The following is a 27351-nucleotide window of genomic DNA, read 5'->3' on the forward strand; positions in this document are numbered from 1 at the left end:
TGTGATCTGCATCATCAGACTATAGGTCCATCTGAGGATAACGTATGTGGTTAATTGTGTACATGATTTAACAGAAATGAGCTGGATGTTCTACCACAGCAGACTAAACCAGCTGTCGTCTAGTAAACTGAAATGGGGTTTCCAGAATAACAAAATTCTGATAGAATTTCACGTCTTTCCTGTAACTCAACACTTCAGATTCCCAGTCATGCCCTACCACTTCCAGTTTGTGAGTATATTTCCAGTTATTCCACTCAAAGAATGAGTAATGGGATTCCTATACTGGGAATGTTTGGTTGCGCGAATGCCTCGTCTTTAAGCTGACAAATTGCTTGAGGTGGATACTTTTTACCATCCACAATCAACCCTCTTCCACATCAAATCTGCCTCTCACCACTGCTGTGCTACGCCTGGCCAGTGAAAACACAGGGGACAACCATACAGAGGAAAGTAGTGTAATCTTAAATTTGCCACTTTACATGAAAATCCCCAGAGCTTGTGTTGAGGCCTTGTTGTTACAGCTGCAACAGTTGATCCTCAATTTCTCCTGGTTCAAATAAAATTAATCGTCAGACCTTAAAAGTTGTTTTGGGTAAATGGATTTCAGATGTGAGCTCAGCCTGTGCAAAATTTCTATGTGAAAGATTTTTGGATGTAGTATTGTGGGTATTTATGTGTACATGTTTGGGGTGGGCCTGATTTAATAACACATTTCTGATGTGCATATGCTCAATTAACACTCTCTAACACCTCATCTGTTACTCATGTTAGATAAACAAGCTATAGCATCAGTGAGCTTCATCTAAACCCTCTGTGAGAAGTTCTAACTGGTTATGAATTCTACTTAAATCATCAATCAAAACCCTAAATGACCAACAAAAGCATACAGCATCATCAGGAACACAGACTATTTCTTTGTTGTAATTCTTTATCTCTCACTACTGCCACTGTGTCGGGGTCAGATGAGGCAATAAACTGCACACTGCTGTTTCTGAAAACATTCACAGGGTGATACATTCGATTGTTAGATCTGAAATGTGCTTTTTTGCAAAGCTTATTAAAATGCTATAAGGATGACATGCAGCTGATCTCATAGTCTTAAATGAACTGCGTAACATTTATGACTGATAGGGTCTAGTGTAAAGCAGTGATGGACGAAAAGCAAACGTATGAGTTGACATGTAAAACAAGGTATTTGTATAGGTATACAAAGGGTTCTGTTAGGTTTCAGTTCCAAGAAAACCCCAAGGCAGGCTGAAGCAGGTAACAATGTAGAAATAATAATAATAATAATAATAATAATTTGTAGGATTTATATAGCGCTTTTCTGAATACTCAGTTGCTTTATATAAAATAAAGTAAAAGTAAAACAGGTAAATAAAACAAAATAAGGACAGAGGTGGGGCAGGGTTAGAGGTCATGTGTTGTATGCTTTTTTTGAACAGGTTGGTTTTGAGGTGGTTTTGAATGATTGAAGTGAGTCAGAGTTGCCATTTAATGCTCAAAAAAACAAAACAGGCAGTGAAGGCAGGGAGCTGGCTGGCCAGGAAAGAGGATCCTGATGTCAAAGCAGGGAACACAGGCAAGGTTCAGTTGAAGCAGTGAGGCACACCGGAGTACCTAAGCACAAGAAGAACACAGGTAAGAATGGAGAACTTCCTGAGCACAAGAATACACCCCAAAGCAAATCTCAATAGTCCACAGAAAGAATCACTAGAGGACAGAGGAGTGAACGATCAGGCTTTTATAGACAGGATGATTAGTCAAGTGGAGCCAGGTGTGCCTCGTCTGCTGCTGAAGAAGCAAGCCACACCCCCTGCCACTCACATACCTGCAGGAGAAGGAAAAACAGAAAAGGGAGGGGCAGAAGGAGAAGAAAAGCAAAAACCCTACAACAAAACCAACAGAATCATCACAGGGTCCTCATCAAAAATGTGGTTTCTTTTTATTTTGCTGAATAAAAGCAAACAAACAAGTACTCTTAGCAGTATATGAAACTGAAGTCAAAGTTCTCAGTAAAAGTTAAAGGCAACATGGTATATCTTATTTTGCTGGTTGGTTATACCAGGTTGTTTAATTAATTTATATTGAATTATAACAAAATATTTGCAAAACATAAGGAAAGCAAGCAGACATTTATGTTAGCTTTGCATCCCTTAAATGTCAAATTTCTCTCCCCCGTAAACCCTGAAAACTAATATGCAACTTTTTTTCCTTTCTCCCCCTCACTGGTTCATGACAACTTTTTTTTTTTTCAACTTTATTTTAGATGTACATAACAAACAATGGGTGCATTCAGTAGGAGCATCATACATAAAGAATCATTGAAGACAGAAACAATACAGCTTCAATTGTTAAATTAAGGTAAATGAGAAAACTATACATATATAGAAAATAAATAATAAAATAAGTTGAGTAAGGTGAGGGAATCATTTTATTAATTTATTAATGACTGTAGGTATATTTGGAATTCATTTAGAAAAACAACAAATTTGGGGGAGATTTCATAGTCCTGTTTTTATGAATAAAGAATTTTGAGTGGCACAGGATTATGTTACAGCAGATTTCATCACTTTTATTTTTTTAAATCAAACCAAAAGTTCTGCCATTTGTGAAAATGAAATTAGAATGGATTCATTTTTTACTTTCAACCATTTATAGATATAAGTCAAGAAGGTTTTCACAGTTGTCAAGAGAAGAAATTGGTTCATGACAACTGTGAAAACAGCAGCACATGCTGTGACTCCGCCCCCTTTCCTTTCTGGGACCAATAGCGTACGAGCAAATTATCCGGATGGGACATCCGGGTATTGAAGATGACAAACATGGCAGCTACCACGAACAGCAACTTGGACCTCACAGCGTCCATCGCTGGCACTTTGAATGAGAAACACTGCCATGAACACTTGCAGGTTTTGAAAACATTTACGTCTTCGTTACGGGACAAGGACTACAGGTACGGTAGAAAGTTATTTACGGAGGTTCACGCAGAAACGGAGGATGTTAGCTTGACGGTTTGGCTAGCATGCAGTTCAGTTGATGACTACGCACTGTGAAATATAACCATCATATATACAATTATTTAAGACCCAACTTTCTGTTCACAGGGATGCAGTAAAGGAGGAAGCATTCTCCAGCACTTTCAAGGTGTTGTCCCGACTGTATGATGAGCTGCAGACTGCCAGCAGTGAGGATCAGGATCTGGAGTCTGTCAGTCTACTGCTTCAGTTGATAGCTGAGTGCTTCAGAGCTCAGAGGAACGCCTGTGTTCAGAGCACTCGCAACCAAAGTCTTATCAGGTCAGTCCAGATCCAGTCCTGGGCATATAAGTCAGCGTTAGACATGTAAGAAAGAGACTGTGTCCAGATATAAAGACCTATCAATGGGAGTATACATGAGAAAATACAGTTGAACTCTTTGTTTTCAGAAATGAATGCACAGTTGAATCTGCTGAGGCCCTCAAGGACAAAACAAATTTACAAAAGATGAAACACTTTTACTAAGTCGGAGACATATTTACATTTTGGAAAACATTTTTACATTTTATAAAACAAAATTACATCAGCAAAACACTTTTACCAAAGCCAAAACAAATTTACATTTAAGGAAACACTTTTACAAAAGATGAAACACTTTTACAAAAGATGAAACACTTTTACAAAAATTGAAACACTTTTACAAAAATGTAAACACTTTTACAAAAGATGAAACACTTTTACAAAAACTGAAACACTTTTACAAAAGATGAAACACTTACAAAAAATTGAAACACTTTTACAAAAATGTAAACACTTTTACAAAAGATGAAACACTTTTACAAAAATGTAAACACTTTTACAAAAATGTAAACACTTTTACAAAAGATGAAACACTTTTGCAAAAATTGAAACACTTTTACAAAAGATGAAACACTTTTACAAAAATTGAAACACTTTTACAAAAATGTAAACACTTTTACAAAAGATGAAACACTTTTACAAAAGATGAAACACTTTTACAAAAGATGAAACACTTTTACAAAAATGTAAACACTTTTACAAAAGATGAAACACTTTTACAAAAGATGAAACACTTTTACAAAAGATGAAACACTTTTACAAAAATGTAAACACTTTTACAAAAGATGAAACACTTTTACAATAGATGAAACACTTTTACAGAAGATGAAACACTTCTGCAAAGTTCGAGACAATTTTACAAAAGATGGAACACTTTTACCGTTAAGTCTGACTCCTTTTAGCCTGAGGCTATGTGGTCTGAGGCCGTTTCATCTGAGGTCTGACACCTCTCTCTGAGACCCGAGGATGTCCTTATATGTAAACCATGTCCATCTCCATTTGGTTTCTCTCCATCAAAACAAACTAAATGACCCCTGACTCGATCACTTCCGGTATTTGGTACATTCCCTTTCCGTAAAATGAAATGTTAATTTGTTTCAGAAATGGGAAAAGTGTTTCATCTTTTGTAAAATTGTTTTCTTAAATGTAAAATTGTTTTGTTCTTGGTAAAAGTGTTTTGCTGATGTAATTTTGTTTTATAAAATGTAAAAATGTTTTCCAAAATGTAAAAATGTTTTCCAAAATGTAAATTTGTCTCCAACTTTGTAAAAGTGTTTCATGTTTTGTAAATTAATTTTGTCCTTCAGGGCCACCGTATGAATCAGCCTGTTATTTCACACAGCCTTATTTGATGTTTTAGGTACGATTACAATGCTTTTAAATTAGGTTATACTGTAAAGTTTGTATTTATGTTTATGTTCACTGTCTTTGACTGAAGAGATGAGCATGGAAACAACTAAATATGAATGAATACATTTTTCCCCATAGGGAGCTTGGTTTCATCAATGTGTCCCTTAAACTCCTGAGTTTCCTTCAGACCAAAAACTTTGAGAGCAGCGATGGAGTATTTGAACGTAAGTTTAAAACAGGGCTTTTGATCCTGCTTTAAAAATGTAGTTATTTTTAATGTGGCCTGTTCGATACTGATACTACTTTTGACCCTTCCTTTGTGTCTCAGCTCTTCGTTGTGGGATCCAGTTCCTTGGTAACTTGGCAGTGGGAAACCAAACCTGTAAAGATGAAATTTGGAGCCTCAGCTACCCAGATCTTCTCTTGTAAGTTTTGTATACAACAGTTGAAATAAAAAAATGAATGCATATAATAATGATAATAATAATAACTTAGCACTTTACAAACAATTTAAAAAGCAGTAGGCAGTAATTAAGAACATATCATTATCCAGCAGTAGTAATAAAACAAGGATCAAAGCAATAAACCATAAAATCAATAAAAAGCGGGTTTTTAAAAGAGACTTAAAAGACGACTGTGTGTTAGCTTCCCAGATTTCCTTGGGCAGGTCATCCCACAGCTTTGGGGCCCGGACAGAAAACGCCTGATCACTTTTTGTTTTTTGGTTTGAGTGTGGAATAGTTAGTAAAGACCTACCGGAGGATCTGAGGTTACATGATGGCTCGTAGGGAGTCAAGAGGTCAGCAATTTAGTCTGGAGCTGACCCCCTGCGAGCTTTAAATGTCAACATCATCATTTTAAAATCAATTCTAAAATGGACTTGGAGCCAGTGGAGCGATTTTAAAATGGGTGTGATGTGTTCTCTCCTGCTGGACCTGGTTATGAGTCTGGCTGCAGCATTCTGGATTAGTTGGACTTCTTGTGCCTCTTTCCCAATAACACCTAATGTATTGAGACAGCGTCACTCATTTTTCTAACTCTAAAACTTATCTTGTATAAGTGTTTACATGTGAGAGCTTTTTTACAGACCTGTGTGTTTTAAGAATTTGTCCCCACGTTAAGTCAAACCCAAACATTCGCACACAGGCAGCTGCTCAACACTGATGATGAGAAGACAGTGAACTATGCCTCCATGGTGCTCCACACGTGTCTGGATGAAAGCAAGGTGGAAGAAATGTCCAATCCACAGAATGTCCAGTTGGCACTCAGGGTGATGGAGCTCTGTAGGACGCAACCAGACCTGGACTGGACGTAAGACACTGTCTGTCTTTATGTGAAGAGAAATGATTGGTTTGCATGTCTGTAGAGTTGAACGTGTGTGTATCATTTGAAGGAGTTACCAACTATATTCTGGTTCCTGTATGCAAAATTTGAATCCTGTTTTAATTCTTTTACAGGGTCCTTATTGCTACTCAACATTTCCTCAAGTCTTCAGCTCTGGTGGAGGGCATGTACTCAGGGATGTCAAACCATGAAAGGTACTTTTAAGTTTAATAATAATAAGAACTGAGGACTCCAGAGGGTTAGGGCGCCGATGGCAAACGTTCTGATCCCCAATGTGCGATGGTTGGTCTTGGTGATGAGGCTCAGGAGGATGGCATCCGATGATCTGGGGTAGCGTTTGAGGAGGTCGGTCAGGTATGAGGGGGCGAGGTTATTATTGAGGATTCTGTTGGTTATGAGCAGGATCTGAAAGTGGATTCGGTGCTGTATGGGGGAGCCAGTGGAGGTACTGCAGGATAGGTGTGATGTGTTCTGGAGCGTGAGTGGGTGAGCAGCCGGGCAGCTGAGATCTGAACATGTGGTAGTTTTTGGAGGTCAGAAGTGGGAAGGATGAGTGTTTCTGCTGCAGAGGAAGAGGAGAGGGTGGATCTTAATTGTTCAATGTTGCAGAGGTGGAGAAGGATGTTTTGGTTATGTTTCTGATATGTGGTGGCAGGGCGTAGAATTCACTTTTTACCTCATCTGCCATTGGCTAGTGACTTAAAAAAATGTACCGGCAAAAAAAAAAATTTTTAACGGCCAAATAAAAAAATCATGCCTTATTTGATTTAAAATAATTACCAAATGTTTTTCTTATGCAAATACAACTTAAGCATCACTTAGAGAATACAGTTATGTACAGATACAATTAGATTATTGCTATTTTAATAGGTTATACTTCATTTCAAGGTGACTGCTGCATCATCATGTATTAGAAATATTCAAAAGTGCAACCTTTTACATTGACTGAGTGAGCCAGCCATTCCCGATTTACCAAATCACAACACAAGTACAGTGTGCTGCGAGGGTTAAAATGGCCTGACAGTCGGCAGAAATGGACGAAAGTATGAAAACAAAACCTCACATGCAAAACAAAATTTTCTATCGGCCAATGGCAGGTGTGTGTTTTTGTTTTACACACCAAACTCGTTTTTTTACCTGCCATTGGCGCTTGGCAAGTGTTAATTTTACGCCCTGTGTGGTGGGAAGTAGAGAGTGGGGTCGAGGATGATACCAAGGTTACGGACTAGTGGGGTTGATGTGACTCTGTGATTATCAATGCTCAGTGAGACATTCTGGGTGGAGGGGAGGAGGGATTTGGGGCCAATGAGAATGATTTCAGATTTTTTGCAGTTACATTTGAGGAAGTTGCTGTTCATCCAGTTTTTTTATGTTAGTGAGGCGGTTTATGAGGGTGGAAAGAACGGCAGGAGTGTTTTTTTTGTGGAGATCTGAGAGAACTGAGAGAACTGAGTACCGTCGCCGGAGCAGTGGATGTGTAGTCCATTTCAGCGTATGATGGGGCCGAGGGGGAGCATGTAGAGGATGAACAGGAGGGGACCAAGCACCGATCCTTGGGGGACACCGTGTGTAACAGGAGTGGTATGGGATTTGCAGTTATTGATAGATGTATTGAAACAAAAGTTTGAGGAAAGGCAGTTCATGTTGATTGATCTGAACTGAACTGTAGCACCCAGAGAATTCAAAACTATCTATAATGAAGATCGAGATCCATCATAGATGACCGAGAACTGTGTGTGTGTGTGTGTATATGTGTGTGTGTGTTTTCTAGAGTTACCTTATTAGAGCTGATATTTGCCCAGCTGCAAGAGGAGGACTCAGAGGAGTTCGGCATCCCTCCCAGTGTGGCCGGTTTCTTAGCTAGTTCCTTCCAGGAAGGTTGTGGAGCTGTGCTGACACTCGCAACCGGCTCTGCTTCCAGTGAGGAGGTAAGCATAAATCAACCCTACTCTTTTTTTTTTTTCTACCTCAGGCCCTTATGAAGACTGAGGATTTGTTTAGCAGCGGCCTGTGACACTGTTTTTGGCATTGTGTTAGTTCCTCCTTAAAGTGAGGCTTTAGTTTTTCATCAAGTCCTCTCCATGTGATCACACCAGTTGCTTGCACTTCTCTTCAGGTCCTGCAGGAGGCGCTGACAGTGATCAGTCTTTTGGACGTGCTATGTGAGATGACCTCAGACCTCAAGCAGTTCATGTTCCTACAGGATCACCCTGATCTACTAGTAACTACCGTCGGTAAAGTAGAATACATACTTGTTTAACCGCTTTGAAAGGCTCACAAACTGGAGTTTGGGGGTCAGATTTTGCTTTTTCAGCAAATATGTCATCTTTAAACCACATCGAATCCTTCATGTGGTGTTATGACTGATCCAGATCCCCCAGCAGATTGTGCACAGAACACAAATAATAATTCCTTTGTGCATGGCCTACATTGACATGCAATAAAAACACAGCAGAAGTGGCATACATACAGCCTACTCTCGGACAAAATGTCAGAAAAAAATCTATCTTCTGTAGAAATCTCCTCCTGTGCGTGCTCACTCTTGATATCTCCTTCTCAGAGCTCCTGAAGCAGGTTCATGCTATCGGGAAGGCAAGTAAGAATATCTTCAGCCCTGCTCAGAACTTCTCCTCCTTCAGCGGCGATGTAGAGTCTTCCTCTCAGTCACCTGTCATTAGCTTCAAGGCCCACCTCATCAGACTGATAGGAAACCTCTGTCACAGCAACGTCAACAACCAGAACAAGGTTTGGAATGAATACATAGGAATACGTGATACGTGCATTATCGCCTTTAGTGGTGGTGCAGATTGTGCTAACGCTGACTTAAAATCAACATTTTGTTCTTACATTACTTCTCTCTGTCCTTTAGAGCCCCCCCCCCAGGGATAAATAACGTTTCTGAATTGAATTGAATTGAACTAAACAATAGCTGTAATCAGACAATCATTCAGGCTACGACTGAGATCGACAGATTTCACACTAGCTCCAGAATTTGAACCCAATGGGCGAATTGGCAGTTTGTTTATGCCAATTCAAACAGGTACAGAGTAGGGATGTTCACAATTAATCGACTATCGGTTAATTGATTGATAAGAACTTACTCAAACACATTTTTGTGTTTTAATTTTATATCACATGGAACAAACATCATGTGGTCTCATATTTCGTTCTGCTATCAGGGAGGTGTTTTAAGTTTAAAGGTAACATATCACGCTTTTTTCATCAATATATATTGGTCTAAGAGGTCCCCAAAACATGTCTTTAAAGTTTATGCTCAAAAAAACACTTTGAAATCAGATTTTGGCATGCCTGAAAAGCCCTCTTCTTCAGTCCTCATCAGAACACTCTGTTTTCTCTCTGACCACGCCCCCTCATGAAGTGGATGTGCCTTGGCTCTCCGGCACGTTGATCTAATGTTTACATGTTGGCTGAATATACACGGCTGCTCAGAGATCACGTTACTTCAACCCTCTGAATCTGATCCAGAATCTGATCCTGACGGAGAGGCGCCTGCAGCAGGACCTTTCTGAAGGATTGGTCACAGATTTAGTGTTTCTTGTTGTTTTATTTATCAGTATGTCGACGTGTGTCTTGGTACACAGCTACGAACATGTAGCTATGTGGCTATGCTAACTAGCGCTAGCACTTATCCATGATAAATAAAAATCATCCACTAGATCTTCAAATCTGCAGACGTGGGGAGTAAAACCGACCTCTGCCAGAAAGGCAGCAGGACCGTTCTGAAGGATTGGTCACAGATTCTGTGTTTCTTGTTGTTTTATTTGTCAGTATGTCGACGTGTGTCTTGGTACACAGCTACAGCTACGAACATGTAGCTATGTGGCTATGCTAATTAGCGCTAGCACTTTTCCATAAAAATAAAAATCATCTACTAGATCTTCAAATCTGCAGACGTGGGGAGTAAAACCGACCTTTGTATTTATAAATACAGCCTACAACTAGCATGCCTCCCTCCTAAGCTCCTTGTTAGCACACGTGTGCAGGGAATGAAAAACAGAGGAGGAGTTGAGTTGTATTTTATACAGTCTATGGGCTGAACAAGCTCTGAGCTCTGACTCCGTGACAGACCGGATATTGTTGTTACGTAACAAAAACACGGAAGTCTGAAACGGCTCGTTTCACACACATTTACAGAAAGGTGGAGAAATCAGAACAGGGGCAGAATGGATTTTTTTAATTCTCGGGGGGTTTGTAGACATGCCAGGGACACATATTTCAGGTAGAGAACCATTAAAAAGTCCATTTTGCATGATATGTCACCTTTAAAGCATGTTTGGATGTGAATCAGCGGACTAAAGGTGTTGCGCACAGCGGAGATGCTCAGCTGGGGCTGCGGCTGAGTGACAGGTCTCCACGAGCACTTTTTTTTCTCCGCTGCCAGACTGATTAGACCACGTACACATGCTTATTTTTCTCAATAAGAACGAGTAGACAGAAAACTGGACACTGTGAGTTTAAAATATGTCTCTGTTCAATTCTCTTGTTGTAGTCTGAGCCTTCACTTGTATGACCGTGTGTCCGCGGAGAATATGAGCCTGCTCCACATGTTGATATTCAGCGTGTTTAACGTCACCTCAGTACGATACGTCGCTATTCAATACTGTCAGTTATATACATTGTGTCGTGAAGGAAAATTTGATTCAGAGGAAAAACGCATTTGGCTTTGTTTTTGACATGGAAAACATCACGTTTTTTAATGATTAATCAATAAATGATTGTTAACATTTCCAAAGAACGATCAAGGAAAATACATCACATGTACACTTCCAGTCAAAAGTTTGGAAACACCTTCCCTTTCGATGGTTTTTATTTATTATAATAATTTTCAACATTGTACATTCACTAGCAAGGACCACACCAAAAACATGCGGAAACCAGAGCGAGAAAGGAGGAAATGGTCAGGTTTGAATTTATGGGAAAAAGGGAAGAGGCGCGGTTGAGGTGTGGCCCTGCTCCTGAAATTTTGATATCTTCACCACTTAATACTGAAGATATCCAAACTATGAAATAATCTGGTTTTGCCATAATATGAATTTCAACAGTAGTCAAACAGGGCTATCCATTGTGTACTAACCCTACCTCTGAACAACACAACTAATGGTCTCAAACACATTAAGAAGGCAAGTCATTCCACAAATGAACTCTTGACATGGCTCATGTTAATTAGAAACCATTCCAGGAGACCACTTCATGAAGCAGACTGAGAGAATACCAAGAGTGTGCAAAGCTGTCATGAAGGAAAAAGTGAGCTACTTTACAGAATCTAAAATATAAAACATATTCTGCTTTATTTAAGACTTTTTGTGAATTAAATAATTCCATTTATGTTCTTTAATACTTTGGATGTCTTCAGTATGAATCTACAGTGTTTCAAATAACTAAAATAAATACAAACCCTTGAATGAGAAGGTGTTTCCAAACTTTTGACTGGCAGTGTACATCTAGTACAGAGTGATAAGCAGAACACTTAATGTGAAACCTTGGATTGGATAATATATGTTATGTAATCATGCATATGTTTCACCCTAACACCATGTGGTAGTATTTGATGTTAATATGCTTTTTATATGCACTGGGCTTAGCCTGAAGTCAAAGTCTGGTTTCCTGTGCAGGCTTGGAAACAAGAAAATCACTATTATCTAACTCAGGTTTTTTTTGCCATACAAACATAAACTGCTTTGTTTATGTTTTTTTGGCAAACACCTACTGAAATGTCAGTTTTTGCAGCTTTAATTGCACTGCTTAACTAAATGTTGTGAAGCACATTCTAGAAGCACATTCCAAAATCCTTAAAGATGCCTATTGCCTTTACTTATTCATGACAACCTTATGAAAGCTTAGGAATAAAGTGATTAAAAACAATGTACAAAATGAGCATAAGAGCAATATAATGGTTCTCAGACACAAGATGTGAGTGAACAGTGAGAAGGATGAATAGCTGTTATTCATTCTTTGTTTATCCTTTGTATCCTCTCAGATCCTAAAGGGAATCAGGGGTTCTTAAGACTTACCAAGCACCCTCAATCAGACTAACACAATGAGGTCATAGGTCAAGAGGAGGTTTAGGAGGCCCCCCTGCTTGTACTTTCACAGCCCTATCTCTAGACCATTTTATAGAGTGCAGGTTCCTTTGACGAACCAACTGATCCTCTCAGGACTGCACCAACTTGTGATCGCTAATGAAGCATTGTGCGATGAGACTGGAAGCTTACAGAGCTCTTTCAACACAACAACTTAGTTTTGCATTGAAATGTGAAACGCTCCCTCCCTCCTCGCTGTAGAGATTTTTATCAGCGTCCCTCCTTTGCCATCTGTCAGCGTCTCTCTATTAAGAGAAAGCACAGATAGATAATAAAGCGGATGGGGAGGAGTTGGCCTCTTTCTGCGACACGTTACAGACTCAGTCCTACTTAATAGAAACAGATTTGTGGAATGCCTGTGGGATGGCCACCCTCAGTTGGCCTCTCTGTAATATTTATGGATGCTGATCTGTGGTCTGTCGGTGGTCAGAAATCACCCCATATCTGTTTTCACTGAGATCTCTTCCAGTAAACCGAATGTCATTCTGTTCACCTTTGGGAGAGATTGTAATTTCAGATGTGTGCATGTGCAAAGTGCTGAACTGTATGTACCAGGCATAAGTCAAGGTCCAGCCGCTCGTTATTCATCTCCTCATAGGTTTGGACGTATAAGCAACTTTGGGCAACTGAACTTGTTTCTTTGACGTCTTAAAGTGAATTTTCATTTTCTGAAAATCAGCACTTTGTATTGTTTCAGAGCTGCTGTCGTTCAGCTCGGGAGGGAAACCACAACGGCAAGAGGAGGGCAACAGCGAGCGAAACATTCAAACAAAACAAAACAAAAAACAATTACGCCTATAGAATGCAGCACATGATACAGAACAGAGCAATGCGTCCTGACGGTCTGAAACCACACTGCTGCTTTAGCATGGACATGGGGGTCTCTAAAGGACAAGGACATGAAGCTTGGATGTGTCTTACTTTTAAATGAAACTGTTTTTGCTGTCTTGCTACACCGCACTGCTCGACAAAACCATTAAATCTTCTCCAGTGTTTCAGAGCGTAACTCTTTCTCTGCTTGATCTTCACTGAGGATGGAAAGTGAGTAACGTTGTTCTTTCTCCTTTCTTCTACATCATTCTGAACTTCTCTCCTTAGGTAAGAGAACTCGAAGGCATCCCCCTCATATTGGACAACTGCAACATCGACAGCAACAACCCGTGTATCCTTTTGTTTTTATGGTCTGGACTCCTCACACATCCGTGTTTATTTGAAATATTTCAAGTCTATCAGAGCTGTATTTATGCTCATAAGTCAATGTGTATCTGATTGAATTGAATTTGGCGTGTTTACGCAGGAAAGCTGGTGGGTTTGTAACCAAAAATAAGTATTGATTTAAGCATTGATTTCCGCAGGATTTGCCAGTTGCTCAGCTTTAACTTCTTGAAATGTTCACCAACCTTTCCCCACATTTTAATACAGCTTCCCTTAAAGCAGGTCAAATACACAGACATCAGAAAGTGGACATGTTGACGTCTCTATGGTTATTATTTTAGCCACAGGGATGCTTTTATTTCAGTTTGCATTTTTATATGTGGTTCTTAGGTTTTGTTATGTTATCAGAAACACTTCTCAGTGCTCCACAAGTCAATACAAAGTCCCCAAATACATTTTTAAAAGTGGCCGACCCTTCAGAGTAAGTTCAGGCTGTGTGCAGATGGAGTGGTCACATGATGTGCTCTGACTTCCCTGCATCACAAAACTCCAGTTCTTGAACGATTCCCATCTCAAGCCCAAACCGAGCATCCTGCTGTCTGTTGGTGTTAGCTAACCAAAGTCAGGACTAGTGCTGTTAAGAGATTAAAACAATTGAGAGATTAATTAATTATGATCTGTAATTAATTTATCTAAATAATCTCTTTTTTAATCTCACCTAAAAATTGCTGAGAAAAGCCCTCAACTTGAGGTATTTCTTCTTCTTCAGCCAGTCGTTGAGACAGACCAGCTTGGTCACATTTTCTGGGAGCAAGGCTGCCCTTTTATTTTGCACTATGTGGCCTGCGAGGCTAAACAGTCTCTCACGAGGTACAGAGGTTGCCGGGGAGGCCAGGTACTTGCGTGCTAGGGCTGACAGCCAACTCACATTGGTAGCAGGATTTGTTTCTGTTCAGGAAAAAAAGTGAATGAATTCATGCGGGGAACTTCAGAGTGTCGAGTTTAGAATACGTAATGTCATGAAACATATCCCGTCTGCGGAGCTCGTTTGTTTGCTGAGCTGAATGTGGACTCTGCGACCTGAAGCAAATACCAGGCGGCGCTAATGAGTTTGACATCGGGATACGGTCATGTTTGGCACTACTGTTAACCTCTCTTTAAGATCTGTTAACCTCAACACATTCACTTTGCTATGAAAAAGATTTTAGTTTGAGCATCTGGCTTTAGAACTACGTGCACATGCTATTGTCTACTATTCGTTTTTTTGTTTGAGGTGATTGTGATCATCTGGATTTATATTCAGACAATGAAATTGATGCCTTGCAGGACTAATTAGTAGCTAGATTAGTCTATTAACTTTTTTAAAGTTATGTTTTTGGGAATTTTTGCCTTTAATGACAGGACAGCTGAAGAGAGACAGGAAGTGTGGGGAGTAGAGAGTGGGGGAAGAAGAGAGTGGGGGCCGTCGACCGTTGAGGACTGTAGCCTCTAAATGTGGGGTGATTAGACCACTAGGCCACCAGCGCCCCATAGTCTATAAACTTTTAAACTATTTTATCCATCTATCCATCCATCCATCCATCCATCCATCCATCCATCCATCCATCCATCCATCCATCCATCCATCCATCCATCCATCCATCCATCCATCCATCCATCCATCCATCCATCCATCCATCCATCCATCCATCCATCCATCCATCCATCCATCCATCTTCCTACGCTTATCTGAGGCTGGGTCGCGGGGGCAGTAGTCTCAGTAGTCTCGGCAGTCTTAGCAGTGAAGCCCAGACACTCCTCTTCCCGGCCACTTCCAGAGCTCCTCTGGGAGGACTCGAGGCGTTCCCAGGCCAGCTGAGAGATATAATCTCACCAGCGTGTCCTGGGTCTACCCTGTGGCCTCCTCCCAGACGGACATGCCCGAAACACCTCCCCAGGGAGACGTCCGGGAGGCATCCTTACTAGATGCCCGAACCACCTCCAGACTATTTCAGTTTATTCTAAAACAGCATATTTGTAACCTTATCCATTGACGTTCTCTTCATTTATGAAACAAATGAATGAAACAGTGCTGATCCTGTTAAACACCAGAAAGAAACCCGGTGACATTAATACAACAGACGTGAAATATTCATGTTTCTCTCCTTAATCACGTGACCTTCAGTTATCAGCCAGTGGGCCATCTTCGCCACCAGGAACCTCCTAGAACACAACTTGCAGAACCAGGAGCTGGTCGCCTCCCTGGAGCGCCAAGGCACCGCTGACTACTCTGCTCTCAAGGAGTTGGGTTTCCAGGTGGAGGAGCGAGACGGACGCCTGCTGCTCAAAACTGTGAGGAAGGACTAGTGACGAGCTCAGGGGAGCATCAGTCCCAGAGAGGAGGTGCTCGACGCGCAAGCAGGTTCTCATGAAGTATTTGTTTAGAGAGAGAACGTACATGCGCACACTTGTGTGAACATGTACTCATGTTATGCTACAAGCTTCAATAATACTAAGTCTATAACTCGTCCACTTATTCCACATGCGTTTGTGCCTGTCTGTAACGACCGACAGCCATACTGCCGATGTCTTAAGCAAAAAAGTCCTTTTGAATTTGATATTTCTATCAGAGAAGTATGCATAACGTACTTTTCTACCTCAGCAATGCTTGCACTATTTCCTAGATAGGGCTTAGGGTACTCTTGAGCCACAAAGGACCCTCAGGGTGCCCTCGGTATACAAGCAGGGGCTATTGTTTTGTCTTGACTTGAGTCTGGGAAATGAAGAGTTTGGGAGAGGCGAGCACATGCTGGTACCTTTTGGCAAGACTGCTGCTTTGGGGTTTAATCCAAAGACAAAAGCGCACCACAGTGTCTGTGGCTTTTCACTTTTCACAGACACCGGTGTTACCAGCAGGGGCTGGTTTTTTTAATCCCAGGCCCACAGTGACTTCTACAGTATCCACGAAACAGAGAGTGACCAAAACATGATGTAATCAACCCCTCACTGCTTTTTCCTACTTAAATACTGAGAATAAAAAATGTGTTTATCCACATTCAGGGGCTTCAAATAAATTATTATCTACTGAAAAAGGGCGTAAAACTATTAAATATACAATATGAGGACAAGTCTATGAAAACGCAATACTAAAAGAAGAGTATAGGACGCTATGCATGTCTTCTAACATAAAAACAGTGCTCAGTATACAGTGTGAGGTTGTTGCAATGTCTCCTCTTGCTTCTGCACTTCTTACATTAGGTCAAAACAGGAATGAGTATACTCAATACAACATACTCAACATAATGAATGTCATCTGTATCGTCTTAATCTTCTATTTTTATCTTATTGCACTACACTATGATACGTGAAGCAAAGGGGCTAACAGCATGCATAATACATGAATAAGGTTTTAAACTCATGACACTGACTTCATGTGTTACTCAATAGACTGCAGGTTATCGCTCTGAGAAAGCTGGATTTGAGTTCTACCCTCTGCATAGACTTTTTTAAGGTTGAGTTTTTAAGTGTGTTCCTGTTTAGCTTTAGCAAATAGTGTGTTTTAATAATTCTTGGATTAGTGATAGTACTTCTGGATGTGTAGATGATGTAGTGACTGAATCAGGGAGAGGGAATCAGACTAGAAGCATTAGTGTGCAGAATGACATCCCTCCCTGCTCCTCCTGTTGCTGGATAAGCTGAATAGTCCTGACACCTCAACAATGCAGCGCTTTACAGGCCTGCTCACACCCTGCTCACACCCTGTTTGCTCTGCCTCTGATTTTTAATGACAAAATGTATTGAAACAATCGGCCGGTCTCTCCCCTCAATCCGCCGGCATAGTGAGGGGAGCTTATGCGGTTCCGGTCCCCAGGATTTCAGACAGCTAACAAAACAGCTGTTACTCGCGCTCGGCTGGCTGGCTGCAATGCTATTCAGCCCCAACAGGAAAGAGGCTGTGCGAGTCAGCCGGGCTGAATGAGGTGGCACGGTTGCTGCCGCCCCGTTCACCTCCTAACACGTTAGACCCACATCAGCCGAGGCCGGGAGAGTTTGCGTTACCCATCTCAGCGTTTTCTAACACCCAACTGTACGATGATCTAACTGTGCCTTCTGGTGGAGACTAACACGTTGTATTAATTGAGGTCAATGCATTAGTCAACATGTTTATATTAAGCTTAATAAAGTATTGAGTGTGACAAAGCAGCTTTTTGTAATGATTTCAAGACGATCAATGAGGCTCAGTGTGACAAAAAGAGTCCAGACTTTAAAAAAAAGGATGCTCAAATTTTATTGGTAAAAAAGGAGAATGTACAACTGTCCATGTCGTGTGTTGTGTCGACTTTGATTTGCCACAAAACAAACAATGTGAAGTAAGAGCTACACTCTGAAATTTGATTGGTTCAAAGCTCCAGAGCGAGGCGGTTCCTAATGTGTGATTTTTGATTTCAATATTTTAAAAGTTTCCACATTTTTTTAACTTCTTCTTCTTCTTCTTCTTCTTCTTCTGTCTCAGCTTTTAAAGGCTACGTTGAATTGTGAACGCTCACGTTGAGAGATAGACAAATCTGGGCTACTGTGGTGAAACACATGGAATATTTACAATGAAGGAACTTTTTGATCAAAGACAGAGACTCCAATAATTTATACGCTTTTTTTAAATCTGAAAACAATGACATTAAAACGCTTGTAAATAGTGACTTTCTTCTAAATGACATAAAGTGCCACGTTCCTCATATAAAAATATACTCTTCAAATTGTTTGTAAGTTATATAAAGCCCTAAATAAACATTTCTGAATACATTAAGGGTGCTGTCCAAAAATAGCTTTCAGGCCTTTGATCCTCGTGTACCCCCCTTTCTGTGTGGTTAGCGCACATGCCATCCACCCAGGCAGGCCTAAACCACACTGGAAGGCCTTGTGTAAGCAAGAGGCCATAATGTGGAATTCCACATCTCTGCTGCTCATGGGAATGTTGGATGTATCTGAAACCTGATTGCACCTCTATGGAGTTCCAATGAGGCTTACATGCTGTTCTCCGAAGTCAAGAGCCCTCCGAAAACAAAACAGTGAACACAGTCAGGAGGGAAAGTGCCGTTCAAACGAAAAAGTTGGATGCTTAAAATAGTATGGGAGTATTTTCTGCCTCTTTGGTTCTTGGCATAACAAAAGGTCTGGACTTGGGGAGGGAAATGGTGGTGGTGGTGGGTGGGTGGGGGGGGAGTCCATAAGAGAGATGTCAGCACAGCACACAATAACGCAATACACCAACTTAACTATATCCCATGAAAAAGAGGAAGAGTGTGACTATAAGAGTGCAAAAGAAGACTAAAATGTAGTGTAACAGGCTTTTGATGCCTTGTGATGGATGAGGAGGAATTAGCAGACCTTGCAGTTGAATGTTTGAAAATGTGACTTCAACATCTGGGACTTGGGGAAATCATCAAAAATGGGGTCAAATGCTTCGAAAGCACATATCCGTCCTACAAGATTTTTGGGGTTGAGAGATTCTTTAACATAAATAAAATTGTTTTATTTCAGTGTTCAAACAGAATACAGTGTGAGCATACAGTTCATTTTTTCCTCTGCCATCTCTCAGTCGTCATCCGGAGTGTGTGATTCACGGCAGTCCTAAAGCGCTTCAGCATAAAGATTTCTCCTCTTGCTGTTTTTTTCCCCCGTGCAAGGCGTGGCATCTGTAAGCTGCATCTTTGTAAGATTTCGTCTTCCAGATATGACTTTGCCACAGGCCGACAAAGAAAATTCAAATCCTTTCACCTGAAGTACGTTTGAGTCGAAAGTCACGTCTCTCTTTTTTTTTCTTTTAAATTCTCCTAGCTTTGCATCAGTTTCTTTTTCTTTTAAAGAATTCCAAAACAGGATGTAAAAATGTGCAAATTGTTAAATAAATACTTCCAAGTCTTCTTCAAATTCCTCTTCTCTTTCATCCATTGTCTTTTCCTCATTATCTCCTCAGGCTTCTTCATCTTCTCCTACTTGCAGGTAAAAACTTCTGATTTCTCACTGCACGTGTTGCACTTGACAAAACAGCACCAGTGGAACTTACAGTTGCACTGCCAGATGCGTGTGTAGTGGTGTGTGTTGTAACCCCTTCCGCAGCACATCACGTTACAGCTGTCCGTGAGAGTGGAGGTGCCGTTGCACACTCTGCCTCTCGTCCCTGTGCTCCCCGTGGCTGTGTCCTCTTCACAGTAATTGGGCGACCGCTCCAGGTACACCAGGTCTGTGTCCGTCGGTTTCTGGTAGCCCCGGGCCTCTTTGAGTCGTAGGAAGGAGGGTTGGCGGAGACGCGAGGCCCGGACAGGCTCCACTTGAACTGCATCGCTGTAGCGCTCCCTCAGCAGGTAGCCGATCTCTCTGAACTTGGGCAGGGTGATCCAGCATGTCTTTGTGGTGCAGGAACCGGACACGCCGTGACACTTGCACTCCAGCTTCATCCTCTCCTCAAGGACCTGAACATAGAGAGAAGCTGAAGATAAATACACTCATTCTCAGGACCTGCTTTAGAAACAGTAATTCAGATCTCTCCGTCTGTTAAGCGAGGCTTTCTGCAGACACTTAAACTTTCAGCACACTCGTCAGTGCGCCAACTTTATGTCAGAATCTGGAGGGAAAAGAACCCTCACCTCAAAACTGTAGTCTCTAATTAACTTTACCTTTACTTCCACCACATAATGGCGAAAAACTGACCAGACCTGTTGTGCAACCATATACGTGTAGTATTACATCGTGGTTTGAGCCACATTTCTATTATAATGCAATACCAAGATTTTCAGATGATAAAATTGACAGGTGACTGTTGCGATTTGGCTGGAGCTTGAATTTCCCTCTCTTTTTTTGTGTGGATACATTTCCTTTTTTATTTCTTTTTAAGGCAGGGAGATTTGGACTAAGCCTAAAATTAAAGCAACTTGTAGCGCGGTCACATTCAGTGTGTGTGTGGAGGTGCAAAAACATGAACTCTGGTCCTGCTACTGACACAGAAAGAGAAGTCTGTCCTCTCCTCACCTGATGCAGACTTTTTTAATGAAGTCTGCACACTATGCCTTCCAGCTACTGCCCTCTAGGAGGCGCTACAGGACAATTGCCTCCAAAACAACCCGTTTTAAAAAACAGTTTTATTCCCCTTGTTATCAACTTTATTAACTCTGAACTCTAAACACCAAGGATGAGGCATGGCCCTTGTATTTATTGTTTTTTGAAATGTTACGTCTACATGTACAATTATGTTTCTATGTAATGTTGGAACCTGCAGCTGTACTGAAAACAAATTCCACTAGCTCGGCTGTGTGGTCATCAAAATAATCAATCAATCAATCAATCATTGACCTCACCTTTCGCCCTGCCTCGTTGTTGTGCAGGTTCATCAGCCGCCGGGCGTTTTTCTTGATTTCACGGGCGTCTACAAAGCGGCGTGAGAACTCCACGCCGTACTTAACGTCGGCTGAGCAGCCCCCCCACTTCCAGCCCTCCTCCTGGTCGTGGTAGCCCTGCTTCTCACGGTCGCAGCCACACTGGCTGAGGTTGCCTTGGCTACAAGCTGTGGTCACTGCATGGGCGACTCCTGCGGCGGTGATGGCATAGGTGAATGCTGCTTCCCTGCTGCCTAAACAGAAAGAGCAGAATCTGAATAACTTTGATGCATTCTTTGCATTTGATTCTTTATTCTTACGGACTTCATTCTTAGGAATTTAGAGGGCCCAATCTTCAAATCGTCATCCTATGAAAATAATGGCCTGAGTCATTTTTTGATGAAAATGAGTTTTTGGCCTAAATCATCTCTTGATGATTCTGGCCACCTCTGGTAAAATCACCTTAATCCTTAGTTGAAAGGATTATGCTCTTTATGCCCTATAGGACAATGGCCTATGTCAAGAGGGTGACTTAGGCTATTTTATTCTTCTCCTAAGTCAATTATTTTGATTCTTTAGGATACACCCGTCGAGTGTCATCACTTCTTTGACAATTTGCCACATAGTTAGGCAAATCAAGATGACTGAGAATGAAAATTCAGGGGATAAACTGAATAGTACTGGGATAGGTACAAAAACCCAGCAAAGAGCTGGACAAGTGAGGAGAGGGACATGCCTCCTCAGCATTTGATTGACCTGACATTTGTTCAATTTAAGTTAGAGTTATTTACGTTTTGAGTTTGCTTTATGGAATTAAAGAACAGTTAAGAGTCAGGTTTCAAAAAGTTGTCAAAACTGGATGTTGGAAATGGGTTAAGTTCAATAAAAACCCAGCAAAGAAGACCTGGAGAAGTGAGGAAAGGGACTGCCTCCTGACTAATTTGATTTACCTGACATTTGTTTAATTTAACTCAGGGTAATTTCAGTTTTGAGTTTGCACTATGGAATGAAAGGGCAGTTTAAGCCAGGTTTAAAGTTGCCTAAGTCACACTAGAATGTTCGAAAATTGGCCTAAGTCACTTTATTCTTTAATGTTAATTGACACACAACATTCTATGTATGTCAACAGTCATCCACTGTCAAGGCCTTTTTGATTGAAATGATTAATAAATATCATATGCTCTGCATTTGGTAAGGTTTTTTGTGTTTTCCCAAAAATTTTAAAAAGTGACTTATGCAGTTATTTCAATACGGTGACGAAATGAAAGATGCTGCTGAGCTGCATTATGGGAAAGTAAACCACCCAGTATTTGTGTAGCCTGACTCACAGAAGACTAGATCTCAGTTTAACTCATCTTTGGCTGATTTTTAATTTGAACAAACTTGTTTTATTGATCCTAAAAATCCAAACATCTTCTTACACATCTTGTTTTGGCGAGTTTGTACTTTCTAGTAGAACCTAAATAGAAATAAACATGATTTTAATGAGATCACCAAACTTTTGATCCATGTTATTAACAATCTCCCAAGTTCTCCCATCAGAACACATGCACAATAATACTAAGTATACTGTAGATTGGGGGCCACGCACAGTGCTGAGGAAAAAAACAATATACTTCAGATGTTTTGGGCCTTGGTGACCCTTGTGGCCTTGGCCTCTCCAATGAAGGCTCAGTACAAAAGAATAATGTTAAATCATTTAAAGTCTTCCAATAAATGTCAGTGCAACTCTAAGTTGTTACACTGTTCCTGTCAGAAAAGATTTCCACTACTTGTGGGTATTACTTTAGAGCCCTTTCCATTGGTCGAGTATATTAATGTTGGCTTTTTTATGACTTATTAGTAACCGTGCAACCACTTACTACTCTTTAGTCAAGTCCACTTTATTTATAGAGCACATTTACAAAAGAACCGCAGTTGGTCAAAGTGCTGTACAAGCTAAAAAAAGAAATCAATAAAAACAATTAGTAATAAAAAAATGATATTAAAAACACAATAGATCACACAAGAAAAAGAATAAATAAAAACAAAAATAAAATGTAGGATGTCTCGCTCAATAGGTATTAAAAAAATATTGTCATGTTTTTTGTTTTTTTAAGCTTTATTTTTTGCCTTCATTTGATTGGACAGCTGAAGAGAGACAGGAAATGTGGAGAGTAGAGAGCGGGGGAAAGACATGCAGGAAATGGTCGACCGGCCGGGAATCGAACTGGCGACCCCTGCAATGAGGACAGTAGCCTCTGTATGTGGGGCGCTTAGACCGCTAGTCCACCAGCGCCCCTGTAACAATTTTTTAATGCGTATTTAAGAAAGAATTATTGGATCTGATACTTTTACAGCACCTTTTTTGACCTTTAGTTGATTTTAAGTGTTAAAGTGAGATTATAAGGCTGCAAATCAGAAGTTGTCTTTGAGCCTCAGTATGAGGACAATTACAATTTATCTATACAAACTCAACACATGTTACATTTCATTTCTTTAAACCATGTTTCATATCTCAGATCTGCAGCAGTAGTCTCTCACAATAATTATTACAGTGAAGCAAACACAAGTGACATCTGCTGGCTGACTAGAGGAGCTTTTTTTTTATGAGTCTTTTACTGCCTTCATGTTTTTCATCAATAGAATTTCTCATGCGGCTTGAGTGTCGTTCTGTGTCCGTCGTAGGCGGTCCACATTATTATAGCAAATGATACCACTGTTCAGCATGTTGAAATAATCTGTGGCCAGACTTCACTGAGATCTGCCCGTTTCCAAGCTTTTGTATGTCACCATTTGATCTTCAAAATAAACACGTTGTTATTTATGGCGTGGAGGAGGAAATGAATTCATTGGCACTACAAATGGTAACAAGATACCCTCCCTCTCCAATCAGGATAATGTGGGGCCTTTCGTTTTTTTTTTTTCTCAGCAGCCCAGAGTATTAATGCACAGCGTCTCTGGTAGAGGCGATTCTAATGGCTCCTCTCCAACCTGACAAACTCGCTCGCAGAAACCATCGAGCCTGCGGTTCCCCCCCGATCCATAACTCATAACAAAGTCTGAAGTCCTCTCTCATCAGGCGAAATCCACGAGCCACTCAGATGTATTGTATGGTGAGCATTTTTCAAGGCATCAGGCGCATGCCACGGCCAAACAGCCATCTCTTTGCACTGTGATTTGTTTTCATTGTACGGCAAGCGCATGCAGGGCTCCATTGTTGCCATCCAGCTGCCGGAGCTGACTTCAATTAGTGGTTTGCTTGAATCTCTCTGGTCTTTCTCAGCGCCTAATGAGTGCACTGGCTCGGCAGGTCAATCAAATGAAGTTGAGGATAGTACATTAGTGACCCAAGAGGGGGTTAGGCCCTCGCATGGGAATCCATAATCCATCTTAACTAAATGTGTCTTTAAATTAAGTTTTTATACCGCTCTGTTTCAATCCTGTTTTCCAGTGAGCTCTTACTCTGTCAAACTTCTTAAATGAAGAGTACACACGGATCAAAACTGCTCCAAAGTGTCTCTCTGCACTCGTTTACACACCACAAGAGAAAAGAGACATTTCCTCTGACAAAAGAAATAAAGGGATCCAGACGTCTGTCTGCCCGTCTCCTGTGTAGAGGAAAGTGATTGCTCCCAGAGCTGCTAGATTAAACATGGATCCAAACCCACAGCAAGACCGCAACAAAACATCTCAGACTGAAACACAATTTATAGAAGAGGTTCACATTAGGAGCAAACAGGCCTCTGTGGGAAATAAAACAAGGAAGAATGTTGAATAAAACCAGGGAGAGCATGATGGATGGTGTGTGTTTCAGATGTAGGTTATTGTTCAGAAGGTGGCACTCGGATCGGCGTCAGAGCCCGCTTCACGAGAGAGTCTTCACACGGCATTTATATCTGCTTTGGTGTGACAGTAAGTCAGTGATGTCACTCACTTAAACCCTCATTGATTCTCCTCTGAGGATGTTGAGCTGCTTTTTTGTTTTAAGTTTCTAAACAAGGCAGAAAATCCTTGAAGGCTTCGGTGTGTGGTATTCCAAAAATGCTTTTATTGAAGTTTCGCCACCCTTCTGAAAGTCTGCTTCATGCTGCTGAGTGCAGTTATGCAGCAACTTCTAAGTTACACGACTGACAAGAGTCTCATTTTGGTTTGCTTGGACAGAATAAGTGGGAAGATAAAGCAACACTGAATGACAAGTAATGTCTTGATCACACTCCAGACAGTGCAGTTTCAGGCCTGAGATTTCTGCTTTTTGTGTTTACATTTGTTTTAATGATCTGACAAATCCAGCCGAGGCCTTTTGTTGCATATTTAGTTGAAATCTCACCAAAAACTTGTGCTCTAAGCATCTTTCTCCCTCTTACATGAGTGTACTTTTCTTCTTTTCTTCTATCTCTACTGCGACTGATGTACTATGGGAAACTCTATGACTGAAATCAAAACAGACTGACCTACTCTCAGCTCTTGTCCAAAGACCGTCCTCTCGCCCAGGGCCGAGCAGTTCCAGCGGCCGTAGCGGAACTGGTACTGACACTCGTTGATGCCCAGCTGGGCGCCTTCCCCGATGACAATGATGGCATCAGGGCGACTCTGACAGAGGGCTCTCTGACGGGGGGCCAGTCCTGGTATCTTGTTGCAGATGATGTTAGCACCTAGAGCCACCACGGAGGACAGCGCCCTGGACATGGAGAATTAGGGGTTAATAAATAAGAAGAATGTACCAAAATATACACATGCATATTGCATATTGTGGCTGAGCTTTCTGCCAGGTTTAAGCTTTACCTGGCTATGATTTGTGGGAAATGTGATAAGATTTGTAGTGATATGAAGCTGCAACTTTTGCATAAGCTCAAGTGCCTTTGCCTGATTAAATCATTTAAATACAACTAAAATAAGATATTACTTAACAAGACAATATGAGGAGATTAGAGCACCCTCTGCAAAAATAACCAACATCACATCATGTGCTTTTAAAAGGAGCAGCATGAAACATGAAAGTAAATAAGATTAACTCATAGAAATGTGTTTAAACCCAGTTCTATTTAACTTTTTCTCTGTCTGTTACAGAACACATGAGCCACCACAGCTATTTAAAGTGTCAGGACCTTCCCCTGCTCTGAATACGAGGCACGCATGGTGCAGCAATCATTCTCTTTGTGAGGGCCTGGGTCTTTTAATGCCATGAGAAAGAGCTCATTACATTTCCCTGCGCCTATATGCGGAGCTCCAAGTAGTCCAGTATGACTCTTTTCCATATGCTGCTTTCCAATTCTTTCCCATGTCTGACGAGGTGCTCCTGTGACAAAGTGGTTCTGGTGTAATGTGTAAATCCATCAGAGCAGGTTATCTCATCAGCTGAGCTCATAGAAGAACATGTGAAAAAATTATGTAGATTATATATTGGCTTCAGGCATTCAAGTCTTCATGGACTCTGCTCGATTTATGACACGATGTTGGAATGAGAAAGACATTACTGCTTGTGTTCTGAGGACAAAACCCACAGCTCATGTTCCGTGGCAGCGAGTGATTGACTTGTGGAATAAAATGAAGATGATTGAACAACTCATGTCACGCACTTCCAACCCACGCTCTCAACATTTTTGGTCAAATGGGTATTCTAGGTTTCATTTTGCCATATCCACAATAATTTCTGTGCCACAAAAGAGCAATAGGAAGCCACATGAAAGGGTTGAAATATGACAATTTACTTCATCAACCAGAGCTGACTTCAGAACTGCACTGATCATATTAAGCGCATTCTCTCTTCACAATAAAACACCTGCAACAAATAGCAATTGCTGTCAAAGTGCGCCCTATAACTTCAAAGTCCGCGCGTAATTGGCCAATGTGCGCGTAAGGCACAGCCACTCGCCAGCAGATCAAACCGAGCTGTGTTGGAATAAAGCAAGTGCACTGATAGTAAACGTACAGGTAGCTACCGCTGGTGAGGATGAGGAAGATCTGCGGGTAGTAGACGGACAGCAGCGCACTGCGAGACGAGATGATGAGCATGGTTGCGCATTGAACACAACTGGTCCTGCTCTCTTTTAGTTTGAAAAGTTAGGAATAAAAAAAAAAGAAGTAAAGTATAGGACGAGTTAAATCCTGATTTTTTGTGAAGTCCAAAAGTGCCGTCTCTTCTCCCCGTTGTTTGCCTTCAGCAGTGGAGCTGTGGCGCGCTTCGGCAGCTCCAAGCTCCGCTCTTCATGCGTCGGAGATGAGAGGCTGCATCCCACGGCCGTAGTGCGCTCCGCCACCTGGACTGATAGGCTAGAGGACTGGGTGGGAGAGAAAAAAACTGTAAGAGAGAGAGGGGGTGGGAGCATATGGGATACCGGATGATCGATACGCGCCGCTCACGTCTCCTAAAGTGAGAGTGTTGTTGCATCGAGAGGGTGGGAGGCAGTGGCCTCTCCCGGTGCACCAGCCCCCGGGGTGAGTGTGCACCCCGCACCTTACCGTATCCCCACCCATAACACACCTCCGACCCCCAGTTGATGCACTGCTTGTTTTGGGACCAATGTATAATCCTCAGGATTTGTTATCTCACTTGCAGCTCAAAACTGAGCTTGAATTCATTTCTTGCTTGTAGGATAGCATCAACAGGTTTATTGAACTGCATAGTTTTATCCTCAATAGAGTCACCCCGTCACTGTGCCTTCACATAACATGGCAGCTATATATTCATGTTTTCTGTATAATTTAACTGTTTCAAAGTACTTAACGAGTCTT

The 27351-nt window shown here is 41.2% G+C and overlaps 2 protein-coding genes across 2 annotated transcripts; one reads left to right on the forward strand and one right to left on the reverse strand.

The window, feature by feature from the left end:
• Window positions 1-208: 208 nt before the first annotated feature.
• Window positions 209-17470, forward strand: atxn10 (ataxin 10). The gene is made up of 12 exons (XM_034674166.1): window positions 209-229; window positions 2775-2956; window positions 3108-3299; window positions 4827-4912; window positions 5017-5113; window positions 5835-5999; window positions 6146-6226; window positions 7804-7960; window positions 8149-8266; window positions 8593-8777; window positions 13232-13295; window positions 15453-17470. The coding sequence occupies exons 1-12, from the start codon at window positions 209-211 to the stop codon at window positions 15632-15634; spliced, it is 1530 nt and encodes a 509-aa protein (XP_034530057.1). The 3' UTR covers window positions 15635-17470.
• A 1057-nt stretch (window positions 17471-18527) lies between these two features.
• On the reverse strand, window positions 18528-26631 carry wnt7ba (wingless-type MMTV integration site family, member 7Ba). Its single transcript, XM_034673370.1, has 4 exons — window positions 26549-26631; window positions 25071-25297; window positions 20620-20891; window positions 18528-19737 (listed from the first exon to the last, which is right to left on the reverse strand). Exons 1-4 carry the CDS (start codon window positions 26629-26631, stop codon window positions 19258-19260), a joined length of 1062 nt encoding a protein of 353 aa, XP_034529261.1. The 3' UTR covers window positions 18528-19257.
• Window positions 26632-27351: the final 720 nt, after the last annotated feature.

Source organism: Notolabrus celidotus, chromosome 21 (genome assembly GCF_009762535.1).
Source record: "Notolabrus celidotus isolate fNotCel1 chromosome 21, fNotCel1.pri, whole genome shotgun sequence".
Classification (NCBI taxonomy): Eukaryota; Metazoa; Chordata; class Actinopteri; order Labriformes; family Labridae; genus Notolabrus; species Notolabrus celidotus.